Below are 23,912 nucleotides of genomic sequence, written 5' to 3'. Positions count from 1 at the left end.
TTATAATGTTAGGATCGTAACACAGCACTGCATCCCGTATTGCTGCCTTGCACATTGGGCACAAGGTCTGTGGTTTAGTGTCTCCTGGAGTGAATGGCATATGGATGATTAGTGCTGCCTTCAGCTCCCTGTTTACTGAAACTGCATGTTCTCTGTTTACCTGTTTATTTTAAATGGGATCTGTGTTTCAGACCATTTTAGTGCAAACAAAAATCTAACAATAAGTAGACTGCCCAGAAGGCTGAGTGGAAGTGGGGTTATACAACACAGTTCCTATGCTGGGACTACTGCCACCTCCAGAAATTCCTCAGAGGGAAAACAGGGACTGTTCCGGTGAAGCACTTAGAAGGCAAAGCTTCTGAAACACTTTTTCAAGCAGCTTGGCTAGAAACGCTCTCTGCTGTAATGAGTTTCATGGAAAAGAGGTAACGGTGGGAAAATAGTGAATGTCCAAATATGGAACGAAGTGCAAAAATGTACAACCAGAGAAAGATACTGCCAGCTGCAAAACTGTAGCCTTCACAGCATAATGTTTCTGAGTTTATCTCGCTGGCATATTAATAGAAGCAGATGCAGATGCTTTACACTATCTGAATGGTGTATGACCTTAATTTAAAAAATACCTACCATACTGATAGCTGTGAGCAGCAGGTTTTAGGAAGGGTGCATATATTCCCTCCATCAGTCTAGAAATTCCAATATGAATATATTTTTTAAAGCTGGAGAACTACGGCATATTTTTTTTTAAAAAATAGTTTTCAAATTATTAGTACTGAGATTAAGAATTTACTTTTTTAAATTCTGATATGACCTTTAATTTGTATAGCTAAGGGATTATATTTATGTTCATTACAAAGTGAATTCCTACTCTTTCCATTCTATTTGTCAACTTAGAATCTAGGGACACCTTGTTCAATACCTTTAAATTTTTCATAGAATAAAGCAAATGTAATTTAGATAGTGCAGATAATTTAGATAGTTTGGATTGTTCTTTGCATGTTCTAGGACTTGAGTCCATCTTTCCTGTAAATAAACAAATGTTCTGGTTTTAAATCCTCCTGCAGACATCTCATAGAGCATCTATTTGCTCTGGGAGATATTTCTTGTTGTCCTCATCCTCCACTGTCCCTAAGGGAGACAAGGAATTATCCTTTCCTTTACTAATGATGATAAACTTGTTCTGAATTTCACACTCACCACCTGGTTTTAATATTTTTTCCCATGAGTATTTATTTTATGAGTAACTGTGTCTCTCAAAGCATCTTTAGATAAATGTTAAAGAAATAATGTAGCTACAGCATGTAGAAATGTAGGAGGAAAAGGGAAACCAGAGGTAACCTAGACCATGATACCCAGATGTGCCTGACAGATGTTTCTCAAACCTGTTTTTATAAAGTTCTGTGACAGCAGTTACAAAACCTCCTGAGATACCTTGCCTACCTCAAATGAGATATCCCAAAAATACCCGAGAGAGCAAGGCTACCTGAAAATCTAACTAAGAAATCTGTAGCTGCAAACTAAGCCCATTATTTTGTCTCCTCTCTCTGACGCGCATCTTTTTTTAACAAAAGTTGTACGCATCTGTAGGCTGTTGTTGTGCTCCTGCTAGTCATCTTTCCCAGATGAAGTAACTCTCTCGACCTCCTTCCTACTCCATTTTAAAAAAACTTCTTTTTTCTGTTGCTATTCTCTGGACCCTTTCAAGTGTGATGAAACCATTTTAAAGACATCATTTTAGCTTAAACCAATATGTACTTTATAGATCTTAAGACTGTTTACCATCTGCCTTTTATTCCTGTAATATTTACAGCTGTACCTACAAAGACTGATGCATGTGTCTAATTCAGAGCTAATTTATTTCAGTGGAGTTATCAGCGGTAAAATTAAGCATGTGCACAAATCTTAATTGGATTGTGGCCTCAAAAATATAAATGTAGAAAAACAAACAGAAGGAAAACAAAGGCAAATTACTCTGAATCTCACCAGACTTATTTTCCAGCAGTTTACTCATAACGAAGTTCTGGAAATGTGGATCTTCCTTGAGACTTTCCTCTGTCCTTAAGTTTTACCTGAGCTGATAATTCAGTTTAAACCGAGGTGGTCTCTTCCATGTAATTTCTGAAACTAATCAGCATTTTACAGATTATCACTAACACCTTTGGAATTATACAGAAATGCGTATGAAGACAGCACAAACAGTTGAAACTGTGCAAAACAAACTGATGAACAGGTTGGAGCTCAAGTCCTCTGTGTGTGATTATAGATCTGTGCAGCTGAATTGAGGAAAAACTGTGGTGGAACACTATGCAGTTACAGGGCACTGGTTATTTTCTACAAAAGTTGACACAAGCTGCTTATGGAGTATATCCTGTCCAAAAGATAAATCATTCTGCAATACAAACATCCCTGGGTATTGTAATTTAGAGGAACTCTTTGTAAGGTTACCGTGTAAAACCACTGCTATTTGTATGTGGATGCAGAACTGTTTTCTATATACATTACAGGATAATGAATGGTACTAAGAGAACTTCTCACAGAAAATACAGTCTTTTCTAACATATGGGAATGAATTAATGCAACAGAAAAACAGCCTTAAACCCACCTTTTCAATGAAGGAGAAAGATGGAATAATCCTTCGGTGAGCTTTTTGCCAAGCCAATGGGGGAAAACAGGGGAAAAACTAAACTTTGGCTGCATGCTGAATGTGTAAATTTATCTGATTTGAATTATACAAAATAATAGGTTCGTTCTATTCAAGTCTCATCCCAGACCCACCCCCCTTTTCCAGCCCTAGGGGAGGGAGCGTTAAATAATGGTCTGTGTAAACTGATGCTCATGCAGTAAGAGTTTGGAGAAGTGCTGCTTGTACAAGTTAAAGCAGGCAGCGAAGAAAGAGCAACCAAATAAAAAGCAGCTGCAGGAGCAAAGTGGACCTTTCTGAAATTAAAAGACATGTCTTTCTTCACGAGAGCTTTGTCAATGAAATGCAAGCAGACGCTTGAATCTGAGAGAACTTACTTTTACCAAGCGATTTTTGTCGGCAGGTTTCACCAACTGCCCAAACTTTCCAGCAGCCAGTCTCTGGAGGTGCAGAATAACTCGCCAGCAGCGGCAGAGAACAAAGGCGAGGAGATGGTGGCAGAGCCGGGGCGCGCAGGGGAGCTGCTGCCGCCCGCCCCGCACCAGCTGGGCAGGGTGAAGAGCCTCCGCGAAATGCCCGGACCCAACACCCTGTACAACCTCTACGAGTTCTTCTGGAAGGACGGCTTCGGCCGCATTCATGAAATCCAGGTACGGCTTGCGCCAGGATCCCTGAGCCTTTCCTTCGCTACCCTCAGAGACCAGATCCCCGGAGCCTTTCCTTCCCTCCCCTCAGAGACCAGATCCCCGGAGCCTTTCCTTCCCTCCCCTCAGAGACCAGATCCCCGGAGCATTTCCTTCGCTCCCCTCAGACCAGATCCCTGGAGCCTTCCCTCCCTTCAGACCAGATCCCTGGAGCCTTTTCTTCCCTCCCCTCAGACTAGATCCCTGGAGCCTCTCCTTCCCTCCCCTCGCCAGTCGTTACCGCATCACCGAGTTACCGGTGACCAGCCGCTCTTAGGAGGAGAGTCGGGGCTCGGGGGATCCCCTCATCCCACCTCCCTCTCCCGCAGCACTTGGAGGTTTTTGCATTTTTGTTTCGGTGAGGAGCCTACGACGACGCGGCTGGCGAGCCGTGCCGGCACCCTGCTCCCAGGTCCCCCCTTTCCCCCGTATGCGGGTGACCGCCCCGCCGACACCCGCAGCCCTTGAGCTCCCCCGTTTTCATCGTTATGCGTATTTCGAACTTGTAGGTAGGTGCCTTGGACTTAAAAAAAAAAAATACCATCTTTTTGAACTGGGGTGGTTCACCAAGGGGACTTGATTTTGGCGGGCGGAGCTGGGAGATGCGGTTTCCTCGGCTCTCGGACCGCAGCACCCAACCCGAGGGAGAGGCCGTGCCGGCGCCGGGGGCTGTTTCCAGCCGGGGCCGCCTCAGGCGGGTGTGCGGGGAGGCTCCTGCAGCGATCGCTCTTTCAGCTCGGCCCAGCGCTCCTCTGCTGTGGCCAGAGACCATTTTGTCTCCCCAACCCTCGCTCCTGCCCTGGCCTCCCCTTACATAAATATACTTCGCATATATAGGTCCCCTGAGGGGGCGGTAGATGCGCTTGGCCCCGCTGCCGTCAGCGCTGGCCGGCCCACGGCTGCCGCCCCCCTCCCCTCAGCAGGAGGCGGGCGGTTTGAAACCTTCCCGGGGTGGAGGCGGGGAACGGATGGGGGGGAACGGCGGCGACTGGCGCTGCCCGCCCGGGGCTCTGCCGCCCCCTGCCCTGACGGCGCCATTAGCGCGCGAGGGGGAGGGGAGGCGGGTGGCGGGAAGCGGGGCCTGATGGCGGCGGGGTGAGGGGAGGGAGGGCGGAGAGCGGCCCCTGTCACCTGGCGTGTGGCAGCTCCGGAATACGCGGTGGGGTGGGAAGCGGTAAAACCACTCTGGACCCGGGCGGGGGTTGAGCTCTGTCCGCGGTGGGTTGGGCACCTCCGCTTCTGTGGTGGTCCGCGGGCCGCCTGTCCCCTTCCTCAGGCGCGGCCGGTGGAGGTGGGCGAAGCGCGGCTCTGCCTGCTTGGGGCGGCAGGGGTCGGGTGGAGTGTCCTTCCTCTGTGCTGCGTTTCTTGGATGATGGCGTGGGCAGCTGTCTTGCCGTAAGGCTGTCGCTATCCAAAGATAAACTCCTTTGGTTGCTTGGTCAAACACGTGGGTTTCATTCCTAAAAAGTCACAGTGCACCTCCTGGGGCCCTTGCCCCATGTAGTCCACGTGGTTCTAAAGGGAGCACTTGTGTTCGAGGGACTAAAGCAGTGGTTTTCACCCTTCTGCAGTTGTCGGTCCATAACGCTTTCTGCTGGCGGTACAGGTCTCTTTGGGAACGCCTCAAACACGGCATTTAATATTTTACTTTTCTTAGCGACCTTTCCCAGATAGCTAGGATGAGATTCACAGGCAACCCCAAGAGGTTCACTGCCTGAAAATCACCGAAATAAAATTAAAAAAAAAAAAAAAGGAAGTAAAAACAGAAAGGGGAAACCAAACACAACAGGACAGAACTTTAAATGGTTTGAGGATCAAAACTCGAAAGTTAGGATTTACAAAGGGCCTTAAACACCAGAAAGATGCAGGAAACAGGAAAAAAAAAATCACATAAGTTGCTTGGTTTTGTCTGGCTTTGTCATATTCACCATTTAAGTTTCTAAAAAGAAGTGTTAGGCTCCTCAGTGTATGCTGTGTTTGGCGGCAGCCAAACGAGATTACTTATGATGAATTGTTAAATTGCTTGCTAACCCAGAGACGTGTGGACAAAACTTCATGATAGCTAAAGCTTTTTGTTGCATTATATTTCTTTTTTTCTCTGCCTCTGTGGAGGTGTACAGAATTTGAGAGGCACTCACCATAGGCTAGCACTAAAAATGAATACTGCTGTTGAGCTCAACATCTTTCACTGTCGAAACAGTGAAAATTATTCAAAATACTAAAAGGAATATAAGACAACCTAAATAGTATATGCTTTTTACTACCACTAGCTGATGTGGGTATTTTCTTTAGTGAATGCTACTCATCGAAAGAAAAGCAGGAGGAAGGATAAGGAGGAGTTGTAATGTGATACTAGTTTTCTGTTTAGAGCCTCAAAAATCACTTTACAAGTCATGGATGCCCTGCTTGCATACATGCTGGATGCAAACAGGCATTAAGTGGATTAATAGCAGTCTGTTAAATTTAACAATACAGTGAACATCAGGAATGAATTAATGTGAAACCCTTTGGTAACCAGCGCAGCTACTTAAACGATGTCCTTCTGCGCACACAAATATTTATATGCTATATGCAGAAGGGGTGGGGAAGCCAAGCGCTTTTTCACAAAGGAGGTTCTGTTTTCAGTAACATGATTCCAGTTAGTCCTGGCCAAAACAGTAATGCCTACAGCAATTATAACAAAGGGAAAGTATTTTTAATTTGATGGGGTTAGATCTCTTTTGTCTCATCAGCGCTATGCAAGTATAAAGACAGGTGAGGGGTGAGTGTTTGGATGCTGGCAGTTTGAATTTATGATGTGTGAAAGAATGTCTGATGTGAGAGTGGTATGTGAGACGTTAATGTGTAATATTTTTAAGGTTTGAAACAAAGGAAAGAAAACCTATGTTGTGATAGAAAATATGGAAGAGAAATTCCGGGCATTTCTTTAAACATGAACATAACACTGTTGAAAGCCAGAGATGTCCAAATACCTGGTCCTTGTCTGTTTCTGTTTAAAACTAATATTTCATTTATTTGATTGGATGGCTTAACACTTGATTTACTTTCTGTTAAAGTTTATCCTCCCCTGTAAACCTCACCATCAGTGGAAAAAACAAGCTGCTCCATAAATAGCAATATTTGTTGAGCCTGTTTTTCTGTGCCTGGTGACCTGTATCCCCCTCACTCCACTGCCTTTTCCTTGCAGCATTTATCTATCTCCCAACTCGTTCTTTCCTTTAAAGACTTGGGCTCTCAATTCTCTACAAGTTCAGTTTCAATATCCCTAAAGCCTCTCCAAGGCGAGAGATACTTTGGGGTTTGGGAGTGTTTGTTCACACGTGGGTCTGCGTGTGGTGGTTAGTGAGCAGCAGACCAAGCAGAAATGGTAACAGTTCAGTTCCTACTGTAGCATTTCCCTTGTCAGGGTGACTAATCTGTGTGTGTCTCGTTTGAATCCAGATGCTGATTTTTGAAAGTGGTAAGGATATAGTTGTAGGAGACCTTTAACTCTCTGTTAAACTTGACTTAAATTTGCCATTGTGTTCCAAAAGTAGTTAAGAGGACACTGGCAGAGACCACAATTGCACAACTCTTGTTTTATTTGGAAACCAGGCAAAAAGAGTTACATTTTTTAATAAGCATTTGGTACCATATGCTGAAGAATGATTCATGTGTCTTAAACTTACTGTTGGCAATTAAACAATTCATCTCTGTAACCAAGACTGATTAAAAACAATATTTCTCATAAGTTAATCTTGGGTCAACACTAGACTTTCACTAATGTAGCTGTATCAAACGTCTCTGATTTATAATCAACGTAACTCTGCAAGCAGATGTCTTTGGATTAGATGCAGGTCATGTCTCAAAGTTAAACTTTGGTCAGTTTAAATTGTCTTGTCTTTAACCTGAAATAAAGGTTTTAAAATTTAAAGCTTTCTTAAATCTAAAGTCCTAATGATATCTCTTTAACAACTCCTTTGCTGGTTTTGGGTTGTTTTTTTTTTTTCCCTAAAATGATGATGCACCTCTACTCCAAGTGAATTTGTGGGAACTGGCTGTTTCATTTCATGACCACATCAGAATGAAATTTGTTTGAAATAATCAGTAAGATTTCATGGGACAGTGATAGCACAATATTCCTGGAAAACCTTTGGATTCTTTTTTATAAATAATTTTATGTTTTCCAATCCGCTTTCTTAATTGCCTGTTGCTCGCTTCCAGCTTGAATCATACAACTCGTAGATCAGCCACTAAATAAACCTCACTGCAGGAATAAAACCTCAACTTTTCCTCCCTTTTGCAGAATTACGTATATCTTTCTAAAGTTTACTGCTGATGAAGTTGTCCCAAAATGTGATTTTTCACTAGGCTGCTATGCTATCGTCGTCCTCTGTTAGGTGTGAGAAACTTATAAGTAATTTTTTGTTAGGAATAAAACAGTAGAGTAAGTCTTTATTTACAAAAGACATTAAAAGTTAATTATTATATCTTTGTATTATACTGTTAATTTCACCCTATTTACTTCCATGTTTTTAATTCTTTCAGGCATTCTTTCTAACCTGTTTGATCTGAAGTGATATGTTTTTAAGTGCCCCAGAGCCTTTCATCTTCTCAGTATTTTCTTTCACTCATGCTTTGTGCCTTAGAGCTTTGGGTCGTTTTAATCAGAGGCCCTGAACAGTGTGACCTCTCTGTTTTCCTTGTGAGTATTTCACAGTAATGTTTAGATGCTTTCTCCTGACATTTCAAACCACTCCTTGGTTGGAAGGCTGGGGATCAAGTTCTAGCTGTGATAGATTGATTCACTGTATGACAAATTGTCCGTTTCCTTTTGTGATATTTTTCCTTAGTAATACTTGACTTCTGTTTCTCTTTGTTGGTGATATTGTAGCAAAAACACACTCAGGAATATGGAAAGATCTTCAAGTCTCACTTTGGTCCCCAGTTTGTTGTATCCATTGCAGATCGAGATATGGTTGCTCAAGTCCTCCGAGCAGAAGGTAGAGCACCACAAAGAGCTAACATGGAGTCCTGGCAGGAATACAGAGACTTACGAGGGAGAGCCACAGGACTTATTTCTGCGTAAGTGTGGTTACTTCTTCATTTTCTTTGTTTTCTTGTAAAAGTTTACCTTTTTTTCTGAAGGACTGTAGAGGTCACCTGGGAATTCATCCTTTTCTGTGTGGGGAAATTTGTGTGTCTGTTTGGGGGAAGAGGGTAGGAATTTATGGTGAATTGTCTGTTCTACTGTAAATTTTCAAAGGGATGGTAATGGTGCATAGTTTGAATGTGGAGTAAACTACCTTGCATAAAAACATTCTTGAGGAATGTGTATCAACTAGAGTTGTCTGAGCTGACTCACTCACCTGGAAGCAGAAGGGCTTACTAACTTTGGCACAACACTGCGCAAATGTGGTTTTATTGCTTCAGATCTAGACCATTGCATCCACTCAACAGTGTGCTGTGTGGACTTGTTGGCTCAGGTTGGCTTTAGCTTTATTGTTCACCCAAGTGCCTTCTCAGTAGATTAATGCAGAGAGGTCACTGTGTGGTAAATTCGCACTGTAGCGCATCCCCATGCAGATATTTTTGTACGTGGCTGAATCTAGCAGAGGGATCTTTCTTTAAACTTGCATAAACAGGCAGTGTGTGTGGGTGTGGTTAATCGCCACTGGGAACTGCTCACAGTCGCCACTGACATAGTGTGTTTATTTAGAGGGAAATTAATTTCCTGAGTCATGGACAGTCTCTTTCTTTCACGGTGGCAAAAGGATTATGTATTGCACTTTAGACTCAAATCTTAAGCTGCAGGTCAGAGTCAAACTAACAATTCCTTGATATTTTGTGAAATGAGGTCTTAAATCAAGAGATAGTCAGAAAATGGCTGTTAAAGAGATTAAATTCTTTTGCTGGCCAATAAATTTTTGTACCTTGCGGCAGCATTGCTCCACGTGAAAGAATTTAATGGGAAATACATAGCAATTTAAAATAAATGCATAAAAGACAATTGCCTGTCTTCATAAGGAATTGAAAGACATCTCTGGAACCACTGTCCCCCAATGCTCTGCTCATATGAAGCATGCAGATGCTACAATTCAGATTTGTAGTCTTCAGCACAAAGATCTCAATATGTAGCTCAGCTAAAGGAGAATTTCACTGTAACTTGTTTCTCTATAGCTAGGTCTGCTATCCTGTTACTGTGTGGGTTTAGAATTAGGGTAACTGAAAGTGATGTATCAGTAATGGAATTTATGGTACTAGCTCAAATCGTTGATTTGTCAGATCTGAATGTGATACTTTCTTTGGTAATTAAGCCCCAATTCTAGGTAAAAGCAATTTTGCAGACTATCCACTCAAATATTTATTTAAAGTAATTTTAATAAGAAAATTCTGCTAATTTCTTGTGTTAGCTGCTACTAAAATACTAATATAGAGACCCTGGTCAAATTCACAGAATCACAGAATTCAGAATACCGAGTGGACAAGTTCTGTCACTCAAACCAGAGATTGACTTACACATGTGCATACATGTTGCAACACTGAAAACTGGTGAGGATGCGCAATAAATACAGAGTAAAAATGTAGGAGCATAATGCAAAATATAATTATCATCATTTTCATTTCGCCACTTGCTTTCATTTGACATGAAAAATCATAAACAGTTTCACTGTGGAGCTCTTACCCAGCTGATGATTGTTAAGGAAAATTATGTTTAGACATTATTAATAATTTCTTCTAGAGAGGGGGAACAATGGCTAAAAATGAGAAGCGTACTGAGGCAAAAAATTCTGAAACCCAAAGATGTGGCTGTTTACTCTGAAGGAGTCAATGAAGTTATCACAGACTTAATTAAAAGAATCCACACCCTCAGAAGTCAAGAGGACGATGGGGAAACAGTGACCAATGTTAACAACCTTTTCTTCAAGTATTCAATGGAAGGTAAGCCCGGGCTGTGTAACACCTGTAAAGAAAATGGATGTAAAGCAGCCTGCCTATGGTTACGCGTTTTTGTCAAATGACTAGTGCCCCATTGTGATTAATATGAAAAGGGAAGCTTGCTATTCTGCATCCAGGTGTCTTCCTATTTCGTGCAGTAGGTATCAGTAGAATTCCTCTGTAGAGTCCAAAGAGACACTGCCTTGTATTAAGGGTCAGTTCCTGTGGAAATGCTGGTATATAGGTAAAACAGACAATCAATGCCCTGAGCAGTTTCAGTGCCCCGTCTTTCTATATTCATTTATCAAGAATAAGGATGTTGACTTTCTCAGAGTGTGACTTCTAAGTCACATTAATTTAACAACATACTGGCCAAATTCCAGGTGGGGAGTCACTGTGATGTATCTAAATTCTGTTCATAGATTAAAGTGCGAAAAGGTACTGCTTTCCCCTGCCTACGCATGCCAAATGTGGGGTTGTTGTGCTTGCCTTAAGAATCATCTGCCACTGGCTACCATTAGAGAGGGAACCCTAGATGGAACTCCAGCCTGAGCTAGTACGGCATTTCAGTGTTCTTTCAGACATCTAATGGTGATTCATATTTCACACATTCCTTTGACGGACTGTGTACAACCTGAGCTTGTTATATGTAGTGCCTTTTAAAATCATTGGTACTCTTTGCTGACAGGCAGCTGAATAGTGTGGGATTTGCGAGAACTTCCAAGTTGCTCATCTATGAAGATGCTGTATCAAATTGCTGGCTGCCTGTTTGGTAAACTAACCCGAGTCTGTGCTACATTAATAGTGTCTAAAAACGGCATTAAACTAAGAGTTACCAATTTTATGGAATTTTAAACTCTGAGCTTACAGATTCACTTTAACTGATCGGTTAGTTTAAATTCTTCACATTCTTTTAACTTTTCATTTATAACTTGTGCCTGGTACATACTGATTTCCTATATGAATTGCAGTTTTAATTAACTTACACTGTCAACTATTCAGGGAACCAATGTGTAAGATTTTTTTGAAAGGACCACGTAAAGCGCAAAAGAATGTATAAGAACTAGCAGTTGCTGAAAGAGTTACAGGAGAAATAAAAGGCACAGAAAAATATCTTCCCAGGGAGGAAAATGAGGGAAGGAACAGTGAGTCGAAAATAGCCAGATTTTAAAATTCTTTTTCTCAATAAAGAAGAAATAAAAAGCAAAGAATGGGGAAAAATAAAAATTTCTTAAAATATCTATCTATCTGTAGATATATACTTGAGAATTTGTGGTGAGTTTGATGGGAAGAACAGAGAAAAAAGAGACTACAATGTTAATAGACCAGTTACTCTAATTATCTAATTAACAGTTATTCTAGTATTTCCTGGAAAGATCTGGACAAACTATTAACTAATTAATTCAAAAGCACAAAATTTATTTAAAAACATTTGATTTTATGCAAATGGCTTTGAGAAATTATCTAAATGCCTTTTTAAATTGCCTAATTGCCCCACTGGATTTTAGAAAAATCATTAAATAAGATTATTTTGATAACAGGAATGCTTTTTATACCATACCATGTGATATTTTCATAAATAAAATGGGTAATATGATCTGGATTTTGCAAGATGGGAGGAAAAATTGCTAGAAACCTGTGTTCAGGAAGTAATTAAAAAATGTTTTGCTCTCAAACTGAGAGAACATTTTGGCTAACTCCAGTAGGGCAGTTTCCGGCTGAGTTCTATCTAGTATTTAATGATTTGGTTATGTTTATAACAGCTGAGATGAGAGATCGCAGCGACACTAATGGACAGGTAAGAATTAACTTGATAAATGGAAGAAATTGTCCAGAGCTGAGAAGAGGAAAAACTTAACAAATATGTATAAAGTACTGTTCTTTGGGGCGGTGGGGAGTGGTATGGCTCGTGGGGATCACTGCAACACTGCAGAAAAACGTCTGAGGAAATTACAGCTAGTCGGAAACAAGAGATGAGCCAATATTGTCACTTGCAAGAGTGTCACACACTTGCTGTTTTTCAGGGCCACTTGGAGTTTATTGTGTGCAGTAAAACCACTGCCTAGAGTGCAAGCTCTTTATCCATTTATGCATGCTCACTATTCATTTACTACCAGCTGATGACGAAGAAAGGCCCAGCCACTGCTAGAAACTCCTGCATTATCATGAATTGTCAGAAATGTCTTTGGGTTTGCATGTCCCTGTGTGTGGCCAGCCAGCACGGCAGGCTCGGGATTTGTGGTGCAATGCAAAACACAGCAGACAGGCTGGAGGGCTGCTCCACTGCTGCTGCAATTCCTGGCTGTCTTCTCATGCTGAGCATTATTGACATTGTAACCACTGTCTCACTATGATGTTTAGTTGGGATTTTTTTTACTGTGTTTTAAAGTTCAATTTTATCTGATCCCAACTGCAGTAATGATAACTGAACATTTTCGGAAGGTAGTTCCATTATGTTAGTATTTTAATTCCTTAAATTATTAATATGTATATATGCATGTGTATAGCAAATTCTTTGATTTCGTATGTGCAGGTGTGGCAACTATTCTGTATGAATGCCGGTTGGGCTGCCTGGAAAACAACGTCCCACAGCAGACTGTTGAATATATTGAGGCTCTGGAGTTGATGTTTAGTATGTTTAAGACCACTATGTATGCAGGTGCTATTCCCAAATGGCTTCGTCCACTTATTCCAAAACCCTGGAGAGAGTTCTGCAGATCCTGGGATGGACTCTTCAAATTTAGTAAGATTTAGTAGTAGAAAAGTTCAGTTGTATTTCTGCAGGTTCTCTGTGTGTTTGAACAGGACTTGCTGCATTTCTCTTCTAAAATTATAAAAAGACACTGTGGCAGAACTAAGTTTCATATCAATCACAGACTGGCCAAGGGAACTGTTTTAAAAGATACTCTATTGAAAAAGAATTTTACAGTACACTGTAAAGATTCCTCTATTTTACACTGCTGTTTCTTTATTTGTCGTCTTCTGTGTCAGCACCCAATCCTCACTCCAGGTCCAAGTTCTTTGCCAAGTCATTATCTTAAGCCACTCAAATTTTAATGACAGTAGTGTTATTGACTTCAGCAAGTTTTCAGTCAGGCATTCTGACAAATAATCACCACTAAAACTGACTAGAAAGTTAAAAAAATTAGACTCTAGCAATTAATTAAACTCTTTGTGAAGTTTATATATACACATACAAGCATTTAAGTTGACATACAGGTACATTGCTGTACTACTACAATGTGGGTTTTTTTTGGTAAATAAAGCATTCCAGGCTACTTAGATGAAAGCTGATTCATAAAGTAAGAAGGAGTTGTCTTTGCAATATATATATATATTATATATATATATATATATTTTTAGTATTCTGAAGTGTTAAAAAGACCCGATCCCTCTTTCCCTCTCTAATGTTGGAAAGCTGCGTGCATTTTAAAATTTATTTTATTAGCACTATTTATCTAGGTAGGTCTGTGTACGTTTTCTTGAGGGTAGATTCTATAGTTTCTTAACTTTTAGTATGCCTTATATGATTAAGTTTTAGTATTTATTGATCTGTACCTATAGTGGGCATTAGGGAATCGATTTAACACTGATACAGGTGTGTTTTCTGTGAAACACATACTTTTTTACAGTGCCACTTTTAAATTATTTCCCTTGATAAAGTGCTCTTGTTCCCGTTTGTGGGTTAAAAACAACAGCAGACTTCAGCTTTATCCTAACAGCAGCTGAAAAACTTTTCTTGAGGAATTTGTTCCTCTGTTTGTTGTCATGCTGTTTCTTTGTTTAATCTCTTTGTAAAAAAAGGATTTAAATGGTGAAAATCACTGTATGTGATGTGTGTATTCATGTGGGTTTCATAAAGGAACATGTTGGTTCTAGGTCACTTTTTTGTAAGCTCATTCTGCGAGGCATTAAGTTTCTGAGGAGTTTTCCTCTTTTTAAAGCCCTTGTTTCACTGAAGATGCTGTTTGTAGTCACTAAAGTATACATGGGACTGTGGGTGAAATTGCTCAAAATGTCATTCACTGAAGTTTTTCAATTTTTATTATTACTTGATGCTCCTCATCTTTGTCTTCAGTGGTAATTCAGTTCTGTGGCTTCGACTTTCTGGTTGCTGCTAACATCTTGTAGCAGCCTCTGTGTGCTGAGTTGCAGCATGCTCTGCAGAGTTCACCGCTTCTTGCAGAGCCATCAGAAAACAAGCCAGGTGGGCGTAAAAACTTGACCTTGAGCTTCCTTTGCTCCCAGTCAGAAACTATAGTCTCTTGTGTCCTTTCTTCATGCCCAGCATTCTCATGCTGTGAGCTACCAAGGTTCCTGTCAGCTCAGTCTTTGCTCACCGTGACTACCCAAGGACCTCCACTACCACTCTGTTATCTTTTCCCTGAGAAAATAGATTCAATTTTTTTTTTTTTTGTCTGTGTAGTGGAGTATAAGGGAGAAAAGTCATTACTGAATTGAACCAGCAGAAAAATAAAAATGAAGGCTTAACAATTTTTTTGAATCCCAAAGGTCAAATCCATGTTGACAACAAATTGAAGGCTATTCAGTCACAGTTGAACCGAGGAGAAGAAGTGAATGGTGGGCTACTTACATACCTCCTAGTGAGTAAGGAACTTACTTTGGAAGAGATCTATGCCAATATGACTGAAATGCTTCTGGCAGGAGTGGACACAGTAAGCTTGTTACTGTTTTTCTTGTGCACAGTTGTTTTGCAAACCAGTACCATTCACAGCTATCTTCAGGGGGGTTATGTTGTTTATGAGGACATAATTTCTGATAGATTTAGCTCATGGAATCTTTAAAGCGATAGAAAATACTTGCAGCACTGTGTAATCTCTCTGCTGGAATGAAGTCAGTGTTCTATTCTAGACGTGGTTTGCAGGAACCCCTCGTTTGGGAGTTGGTTCCACAGTTTATGAAACAGATAAAATAGCAAATGTCTTTACATTTGGCTTGAATTTCATGCATTTTCATTTACTAGGTTGAATATCAGGTTGGTATTTGTGCTTCTTTAGGTAGACCGCAATAAAAAAGGCTGCTGAAAGTTAGTGTGAAAAAATTCATCAATAAACTCATACGTAGAATTTGGTAAAGGATTTTCATGTATGGCTAATTCAGTCAACTGGGACACACATTATGGATCAGATACCTGGTTTCTGCTGAGGTCCATTAGGAGGGGGTGTTAGGCCAGCACTGAGGGGGGGTAAGGCATAAGTTCACTCTACCCATGCTTGTGCTGGCCAGATACAGTCAGTCAGAGGCAAAGAGCTGTGGGAACGGGGCTCAGTATTAATGGGGCTGGTGTACACGATGTGTTAACACCTAGTGAAGCATTTTAAGTGGCCGTCCTTCCTTCTGATTTATCATCTGGAGTACCTGAAGAAACATTAAGGCCATGTATGTATCTCCCCCTCCTCTCGTTCCTGTCACGTGAAATCAGCGTAGCTTAGTATTGACTGCAGCATGGCAATCAGAAGAATGAGGAAAGATAGAAATGAATCCCTGTATTGTATATGCGATGTATACAGAGTTATTTAGAACATCAGTGAACACTATTATTGTAAATGATTGTAACTGAACATTTTTTTAAAAGAAATCTGTATGAATTTGATAAAGAGAGTGCTATGTAGGACTGTATTTAATAGTCTTACAGTGGAAAAGATTAAAATAAGTAAAAAAGTAAAGTGGCCTTAAAGTAAAAAAAAACCTCTCTGGATAATTGAATTCAGATTTTTTTGATTTAAGAAAGTTTGTAAGGTTTCTAAAGAAAACAAAAAAAACCCCAACAGTAATACTTTTGAATTCCAAAATAAGGAGCATATGTAAAGCTTATTTATGTGCTGAAGATTATTCCATTGGTTAAATATCCCAAGGGCTTATGAGTTTGGAGAGCTCTTTGATGTTTGGTTCTTAGGTAAAGCAGAGTTATTCATCCCATTCATTTTCTAATCTTTCAGACCATTAATTTTCCATTTTTAGTGTGTGACAAAGTTTTCATTAAACTAAAAGGACAGTGTTCATGCCAACAAGTTTCCCTTTCTGTTTGACTCAGCTTTCTCTGCTGGCAACAACCTTTTTGTGAGAGGATGGTACTTACGATTTCGTCATTTCCAAGTACAAGACAGAAATTGAGGGACTCTTTTTCTTTTTTTTTTTCTCCCCACTGCTATCACTTCAGAGCTCAAACTGAAAGAGGTTTAGAAGATTCTAAAAGCTTTCAAGAAAATTGTAAGGCACTTTTTGCCTACAAAGCGTTTTGGCTGTCCCTGGAACAGTGCTAATTTTTAAGAGGTTATGAAGGAGCTGGGAACCTGGGAAGAAACAGTGTTTATATCAGAGAAGTTCTGTTTACAGCTGGCACAATTGCCAGCTCCTCTGAGCTCTGAGAGGAATAGAACAGGGTTGCGTTTCAGCAAGGGACAACCACTCAATATTACAAGAAAAGAAAGGTTCTGAGAGTGATATTTCTAGCGTTATATCCCAATTTGAAGACAAGACATAAAAGGTGAATGTCATGATGAATTTGCATTCTAAATCGACCTTAAATGTAAGCCCAAACCCAAACATTTACAGAAGTTGGGTTTTTCACCCATACATACATACAACCCTAAGCTTTGTTGTACTAATGAGTGAGAAGCTGAAAATAAAACTGTCTTGCACAGAAAGTGAAACTGGTTTTCTGTCTTCATTATACAAGTTGAAAAAAAAAATTTAAAAATAATTCAAGAAAACTAGGGTAGAGGTTACAATTTTTCTCTCTTAAATGCTTTAAGATACTAAGAACAATACAGGTGAGGAACAGAATGATTGCATTGTCACTTTCTGTGCCTTTCTTACTCAGGAACACTGAGAGTACATTTTTCATGGTAAATATTCTGTTTTCAGTGATGATTGTGAGAGAAATGGGCTCAAGTAAGCCCTTTGTTTGACCTTAATGTCTTGAGTGCAGATGACAGTAGAAGTGAAATGTCCTAAGTCTGTCTAGTGTTTCAGTGGGATAGTCTCTGAAATCCAGATAGCTTAAACAGAGGGACTCATGGTTAAATGAATGGTAAATATTGGATCACAAAAACATAAAAAGTTGAAATACTCTACTTAGTTCCATGTTAGTATAGATGGAGCGAGTTTGTGCTCTCAGAGTATGTCTTAAACCACAAATGTGCATTGAAGTGCAATTTTTCCAGAAAGAGGGTTAGATGATGGGTTACTTTAAATCATTTCATGCTCAAAGTTGAACTGTCTCCTGCCTCATGTTCTGTTTCTTTATTTGTACAAAATATTTTAAAATTATTTTTCTCACAGTACCTCATTTTTTGAGCCTTGGTGATTATTAGAATAATTAATTATGGCAGGTGGGATTATTTTAACGTTTTGGGGCCACTTTACATACATAAGCTCCTCTTCGAGATTCCTTAAGAAAGCTTACAATAGGATGCTGGATTTCAGTCAAGTGGGAATTTTCAAGAGGTAGAAAATGCCAATTGTAGTGTAGCATTGCTTACCAAAGGATAATCTTAGCAGCGATAATATCAGTTCTGTGGTGTGGATGCTATGAGGAGACCATCATATGCTTAAAAGGGCTTGGTAATGCTCTGTGTAGTATTTTCTTATCTTTTTCCTGTGAAATGTTTTTGTTGGGAAGAAAGGTGAAACACATATTGAAAACTAACAGTTAACTTAATCCATTGCTGTTTGGAGTATTTATGCTTCAGTATTGTGTATGTAGTTCTGTTTGCGTTTGGGTTTTCTGTGGCTTTTTATATTTCACTGGGAAAATATCAGCATGGATTGTTTTGTTATGTGGGGGATTTTTAGATGGAAAAGGGATGAAGGAGCGGATGGTGAAGTCTGACAACATCCCATTGAGTCCAGATGTGAATCATTGCTAGTCTGTTTTATAACTTTAAACATATGAAACACATAGTTGAAAACTGGTTGTTTTTCTTGGCTTGAAATGATTTTTAATTGTGGTTTCTTCCTTAGACTTCTTTTACTTTGTCCTGGGCAACATACTTGTTGGCAAAGCACCCCGAGGTTCAACGACGTGTTTATGAGGAAATAGTCAATAAGCTGGAGAAAGACCAAGTTCCTGTTGCTCATGATGTCCCGAAATTGCCTTTGATTAGAGCTGTGCTGAAAGAAACCTTGAGGTAAGTAGCAGCTGTAATCATTAATTAAAAAATTTAATTCCGTGTAGTTGTAATGGATTTTGAGTCCATGCTGATGTTTGTATTTAGTTGTTGTTACTGCTGTTTGCTGCTTCTGCTTTTATTTATTGTAGCAGTATTGTGTCCAAGGATGCCTAAGCGATGACATATGATAGATTATATAATGTTTAATGTTTTTAAGTATGGCAGAAGTAGTATCACATATGTAGGACGTGTCTGCTAAGGTAGGTAACTGAAAGCTTTATTTTTGCCTTTAAGTATTAGTCTGTATGATAGACTGTAACAACCTTCTCCCCCACACTGGTGCTTTGCAGTGCCACTGCAGTCATTTTAAGCTTCTTGACTTAAATTGAAAACATGTGACATGCTTTTTTTATATGTTTACACCAAACGTTCATAGTGAGGTGAGGGGAGTAAGAAGATTTTAGAGAAGGCATCAAGAAGGCTTTTTCAGCTCCCAGTAGTGCTAAAACATCTTCAGCTTGACCAATTGATTGCATATTTGTACATGTGTAAAGCAAATAAATATATAGACCAAATAGCTCAGCCTCCAGTTACTAGTAAATAACTTTTCTCAGGTATTAATCATATTCTCAGAGATGATTCGTGGTCTTGGAATCTCTAAAGTGTTCTTTACTTTTGAAAAAACCTTTTTGCTGTGAAAGTATATTGCAGGCATATTGCATATTTGTGAATGCAAATTGGAATCTAAACTTTTAAAGTTGTATTAGTTATTACTGTTGAACAGCTTATAAATATTTGTCTCTAGGTTATATCCAGTGTTGCCTGGAAATGGAAGAGTGACCCAAAAAGACTTGATCGTTGGAGGATACTTGATACCTAAAGGGGTAGGTTCTGTTGCAGTCATCTGCAGAGAACACAGTTTAATTTTTGTGTATGAAATGAGATCTGTAACAACATACATACACTTAATTGATTTCAAAAGATTTCACCAAGGTAGAGCATTAAGAGGAAAGTATTTCATTAACACCCGTTTATATGACAAAAACAGATTTTATGATTAACTTGTTGCTGTTGGGTTTTTTAGATTTGTGTCCTCACCCGCTAATCAAATTTACCATCATAACTCATTATTAATATTTTTGAGGGTGGAATCTGTTAATAACAACTCTGTGCAATGTTACAATTTGATTAAAAAAGCATGAATTTCATTATTCTTGCAGGTTTCTAATTCTTTGCCTGTTAATTCCCTTTGTAGAAAGAGTTTAATTTCCTTTTTAAATCATTAATCTTTCCTTTGTACTATTCAGAGATTACACAGATCATGGTAGAACTATATGACTCTATTTTAAATGACAGCACTTCTGTGTTAGAGCAACATAGCTTTAAACCAGTGAGGCTTCTTAATGTACTTATTTAAATGTTATTCCCCCCACAATCAATCCAGCCCCCCTCCCCAGTTTATTTGGAAACATCATCACATCAATTATTGCTGGGTTTTTTCCTGAAGTGTTGTGGGGCTTTTTCCTTCCCATCCTCTATTTTTTCCTTTTCCATTGTCTTGTAACACTCTTCTCCCTTTCTCTCACACTATCTTTTTAAGACAATTCCCAATACTTGTGACTTTTGTTCCTATCTCCTTCCCCACTGAATCTTCTCTAATACATCCAGCAAGATTATTTCATTTGACCGGTTGAGAAAGGGATCTGATTTTCTAGGTATCCTTTTTTCTTCTAGAATTACTCAAAGATACTTAATTTTTATCACTTCATATTGCAGAAATTACCGTAATTACAAATGTTTTTTTATTTTGTTATGTGTATTTGAGTTAGCTAAATATAAATATAATTTCTGTCCTCAGACGCAGCTGGCACTCTGTCATTATACTACATCATACAGTGAAGAAAATTTTTCAATGGCAAATGAGTTCCGACCTGAGCGCTGGCTGAGGAAAGATAATTTGGACAGAGTGGACAATTTTGGTTCCATCCCCTTTGGTTATGGCATTCGAAGTTGTATAGGAAAAAGAATTGCAGAGCTGGAAATTCATCTTGCATTGATTCAGGTTAGAACTATGTGACAGCATTACAAGAAGAAAAATATCTTGGTATGATTCTTTTCTATGTATACCATTTCTGGATTTCTTACAGTGCTCAAAACCTTTGTTTTGGAGTGTTGTCTAGCATAGTCATCCTGCAAAGGCTTAAAAAATTGAAAATAATCATGCTTGAAATGTAGCATGCTAGTTAAACTACATTGCGGAAGTAAAAATCTTTATACCACAAATGAAGTAAAATTAAAGGTAAGATCATTAAGGAAACACATGGATTTAATACAGAAGGGTTTTGTAAGCAAATTGGAAGTCTTTCTTAATGCGTATTAGAATGGTTGCCTGCTCAGTTTTAGTACTTCAGTTACAAAGAATTCAGTACTTAGAGACATAAAATAGTTTTTATATCCTTGTACTGACCACAGTGTTATGACAAATGGGAGTTTCCTATGTTCTGTGGTTTTCTGTCCCTTCTTGTTCTTTCTTCTAACTTTATTATCGTTTTAAATATACATAATTTGTAGTTACATAAGTAGCTAGTACATATTGATATATATTGTTTTCCATTGCTTTGTATCATAAAGAAAGCTTTCCCAACAGCTGCCACACTTTTTGTCATTTACAAGACACCCTTTAACTCAAATACTGAGATCAGATTGTGCAATCAAAACTCAGAGATTTGGAAACTATTTATAGTTACTTAACTGTAAAAATATTTAGACCCGTTATAGGTATTCAAAGCAAAGCTTGATTGAATTTGCCTCAGAATTTCCTTAAGTAAACTCCTGGAGCAATCTCTGAAGAGTTAGCATCTGTCTTTCGGCACTCAGAGTGAGATAGCTCTCAGGAGGCTGGATAAAACAAACATACTTGCATCTTTTTGAAAAGGAGGATCAAGGAAGTAATAGAGAGCCTGCTTTTGTTTTCTGGAAAGAAACTAAAACAAAATAGCACAGAGCCTATTTACAAGCACTGAGATATTTAAGTGATTTAAAAATAGAAACACATGAAGCATGGAGCTGAGCAAAGAGAAATTGTTTGAGGGCAGTCTGATTTCTTTCTTGGACTTGATAACTTACCTGATGTGGTAGATATAAAATAAATCATGTATTCTGGGTTCAGGAAGTATTTTCACATGTTCTATACATTGTTCTCCCAATTAAATTAATAACATTTGTTCCAGCTGTAAGTACCTATAAAATGCATGCACAACTGGTTGGCAAAAAGGAATAGCTGGAGGCAGCAGCTGTCAAATATTTGCTGTTGAACTAGGAAAGCATTTAAATAAAATTCTATAAGAGTCTGTCCTGCATTTGATTTATGTTGGTATTTTGATTAACAGTGTAAATGGTGGATTAGAGAATACTTTTAGAGTTTACATAGGATACCAAGCTGACATGAATTCAGTTCAGATCAGAGGATGTGAATATAGAATTACGAAAAATGGAGAAATGTTCCAGAATCAACACAAAATTATTCACTAAGGACAGTTTCAAGTTACTGCTCTTGAGAAAATGTGTAAACACAAATTGCTGACCAACTGGCTGGGTAATTAGTACCGTAGAAACAGACGGGGGGGGGGGGGGGGTATAGTAAACAATTGCCAACAGTAACGATGGTGATTCTGACAAGGTTGTGTAATTCTTGAGTATGTTAACAATATTGACAAGCATGTATGTCAGAAAGAGCTAAATTACTGGCGAATCCTCAGCTAGCCAATGGTGTGCAACCAACCCTATGTACTGCGTTTTAAGGACAATATAGTCAAATTGGAGGAAATTTGGAAGACAGAATAACAAGAATGAGAAGTTAGAAAAAGAGAAGAACAAGATGAAAATTTGATCAAACATCTAACACTGAAAAGGTAGTTATGTCTAGGAAAATAATGCATTGTTCATCGTGCTTACCAGGAGAAGGATAAGAGAAGATTGCTCAGTTTATAGGAAAAAGTGTTTGAGATTTAATATTAGGAAAAGTTGAGGATGTTGCAGTATTTCCTTCTTGAAAGTTTAAAAATAGGCAGCTGAGGTATTATATGTTCAGCTTTAAAACAGGTGAGCTAAATCTCTTAAAGTTTGTTTTAGCCCATGATTTCTGTGATTTCTGTTTGCAACTGATTCTCTCAGTTTCATTAAGTGTATGGAAATAGAGGTTTAGTGTATAGAGAACCTGTGTGATTGAATTTGTAGTGATTCTGTTCAGGAGAAGCCCTAATATTTGACTCCTTGAACTATGGCTGTTTCACTTGGTGCATCTGACAGTCACTGTCTCATGTTTGTTCTGTTTCCTTCTGCCTAGGAAGAGAAATGCATGCAATGGGATTGGGGCCTTTTTATTGCTTTGTTTTATAATTGCACATATTAATTCATATTAAAGGAAGTGAAATAAAAAACACCAAGAGAGGAGGCTCATGAGGTTTGAAAGAGACCTTGGGTTTCTTTGATAGCTCAGCCTGTTTAATCTAGTTGTGTGGAGATTCTGCAGAAAGGACTAGCTCAATCCCTCAGAGGAGGAAGATTTTTAACTATAATCTTCACCTTGTAACAACTGCTTTTTCTCTCTGGTGTGGGAATCACAGCACTTAGACTCCACAGAATTGGCAACAGAAATTTTGTTTGTGTCAGTCTGTTATGTTCTCTTTTCCAAAGTCTACTCTTCATCTGTAATTTTGCAGCTTTTGTAATACTTGTCCTGTTTATCTTCACAGCTGCTTCAGAATTTTGAGATCAAAATTTCTCCCAAAACTGAACCAGTTCATGCCAAAACCCATGGACTTTTGACTCCTGGAAACTCCATCAATGTGAGATTTTCCGACAGAAAGTGACTCTCACAGGTTTTGGAAATACTTGTGTGATTTTCATGGGAACAGACTTGCATCTTATGGATGTTTAATCATGCTTGTTCTCTGGTTTGTAGGTATTTGGCAAAATGATCAAGTATTATGTTCTGCCTTAGTTCTAGCAGTACATAGCAGAAATTACCTCTTCTATGATAGATAATTACCCATATGAAAATATATACTGAAAAAATTCCTTCTTGCACTGGGAATCTCCTTCTACCTGGAAAGATTTCTAGTAATAACAATACATGCATTGAAAAATCCCGAAATTAGACATGTCGGTATCATTCAGTGGCTTTGTTACACTGCTTTGTCATAAAAGTCAGCTACTCAGTGAGTCTATTTGAGAGCAAGAGGATTACTATATAATATGTGAAAATTCGCGGCATTTATGAATTTATGTTTTCCTGTTTCTTCTCCTCCAGTGTCTTTTAAAAGTTCCCACATAACACTGAAATTATGAGATCACTTTTCTCATCTGTAAAATCATTTACTCTGTGTATTAAAAAATGAATACAGTAATAAGAAAAGATAGTAGTACAATTTATGTCACTTTGTTTAGACTCAAAATACAGAACAATTAAAAATTTATCCAAACGTAATCCCCATGAAACATTTCTATATAATTTTGAAAAAAATACAGATCTCA

General features: G+C 38.8%; 1 protein-coding gene across 1 annotated transcript; it reads left to right on the top strand.

Moving 5' to 3' along the window:
• Window positions 1–2,952: 2,952 nt before the first annotated feature.
• CYP27C1 (cytochrome P450 family 27 subfamily C member 1) lies at window positions 2,953–23,248 on the top strand. The gene is made up of 9 exons (XM_086465828.1): window positions 2,953–3,291; window positions 8,198–8,388; window positions 10,046–10,245; window positions 12,776–12,985; window positions 14,755–14,918; window positions 18,229–18,395; window positions 19,183–19,261; window positions 20,236–20,439; window positions 23,132–23,248. Exons 1-9 carry the CDS (start codon window positions 2,953–2,955, stop codon window positions 23,246–23,248), a joined length of 1,671 nt encoding a protein of 556 aa, XP_086321954.1.
• Window positions 23,249–23,912: the final 664 nt, after the last annotated feature.

Source organism: Leptosomus discolor, chromosome 5 (assembly GCF_034619465.1).
Source record: "Leptosomus discolor isolate bLepDis1 chromosome 5, bLepDis1.hap2, whole genome shotgun sequence".
NCBI lineage: Eukaryota > Metazoa > Chordata > Aves > Leptosomiformes > Leptosomidae > Leptosomus > Leptosomus discolor.
This window is presented reverse-complemented; position numbering and strand designations above follow the sequence as displayed.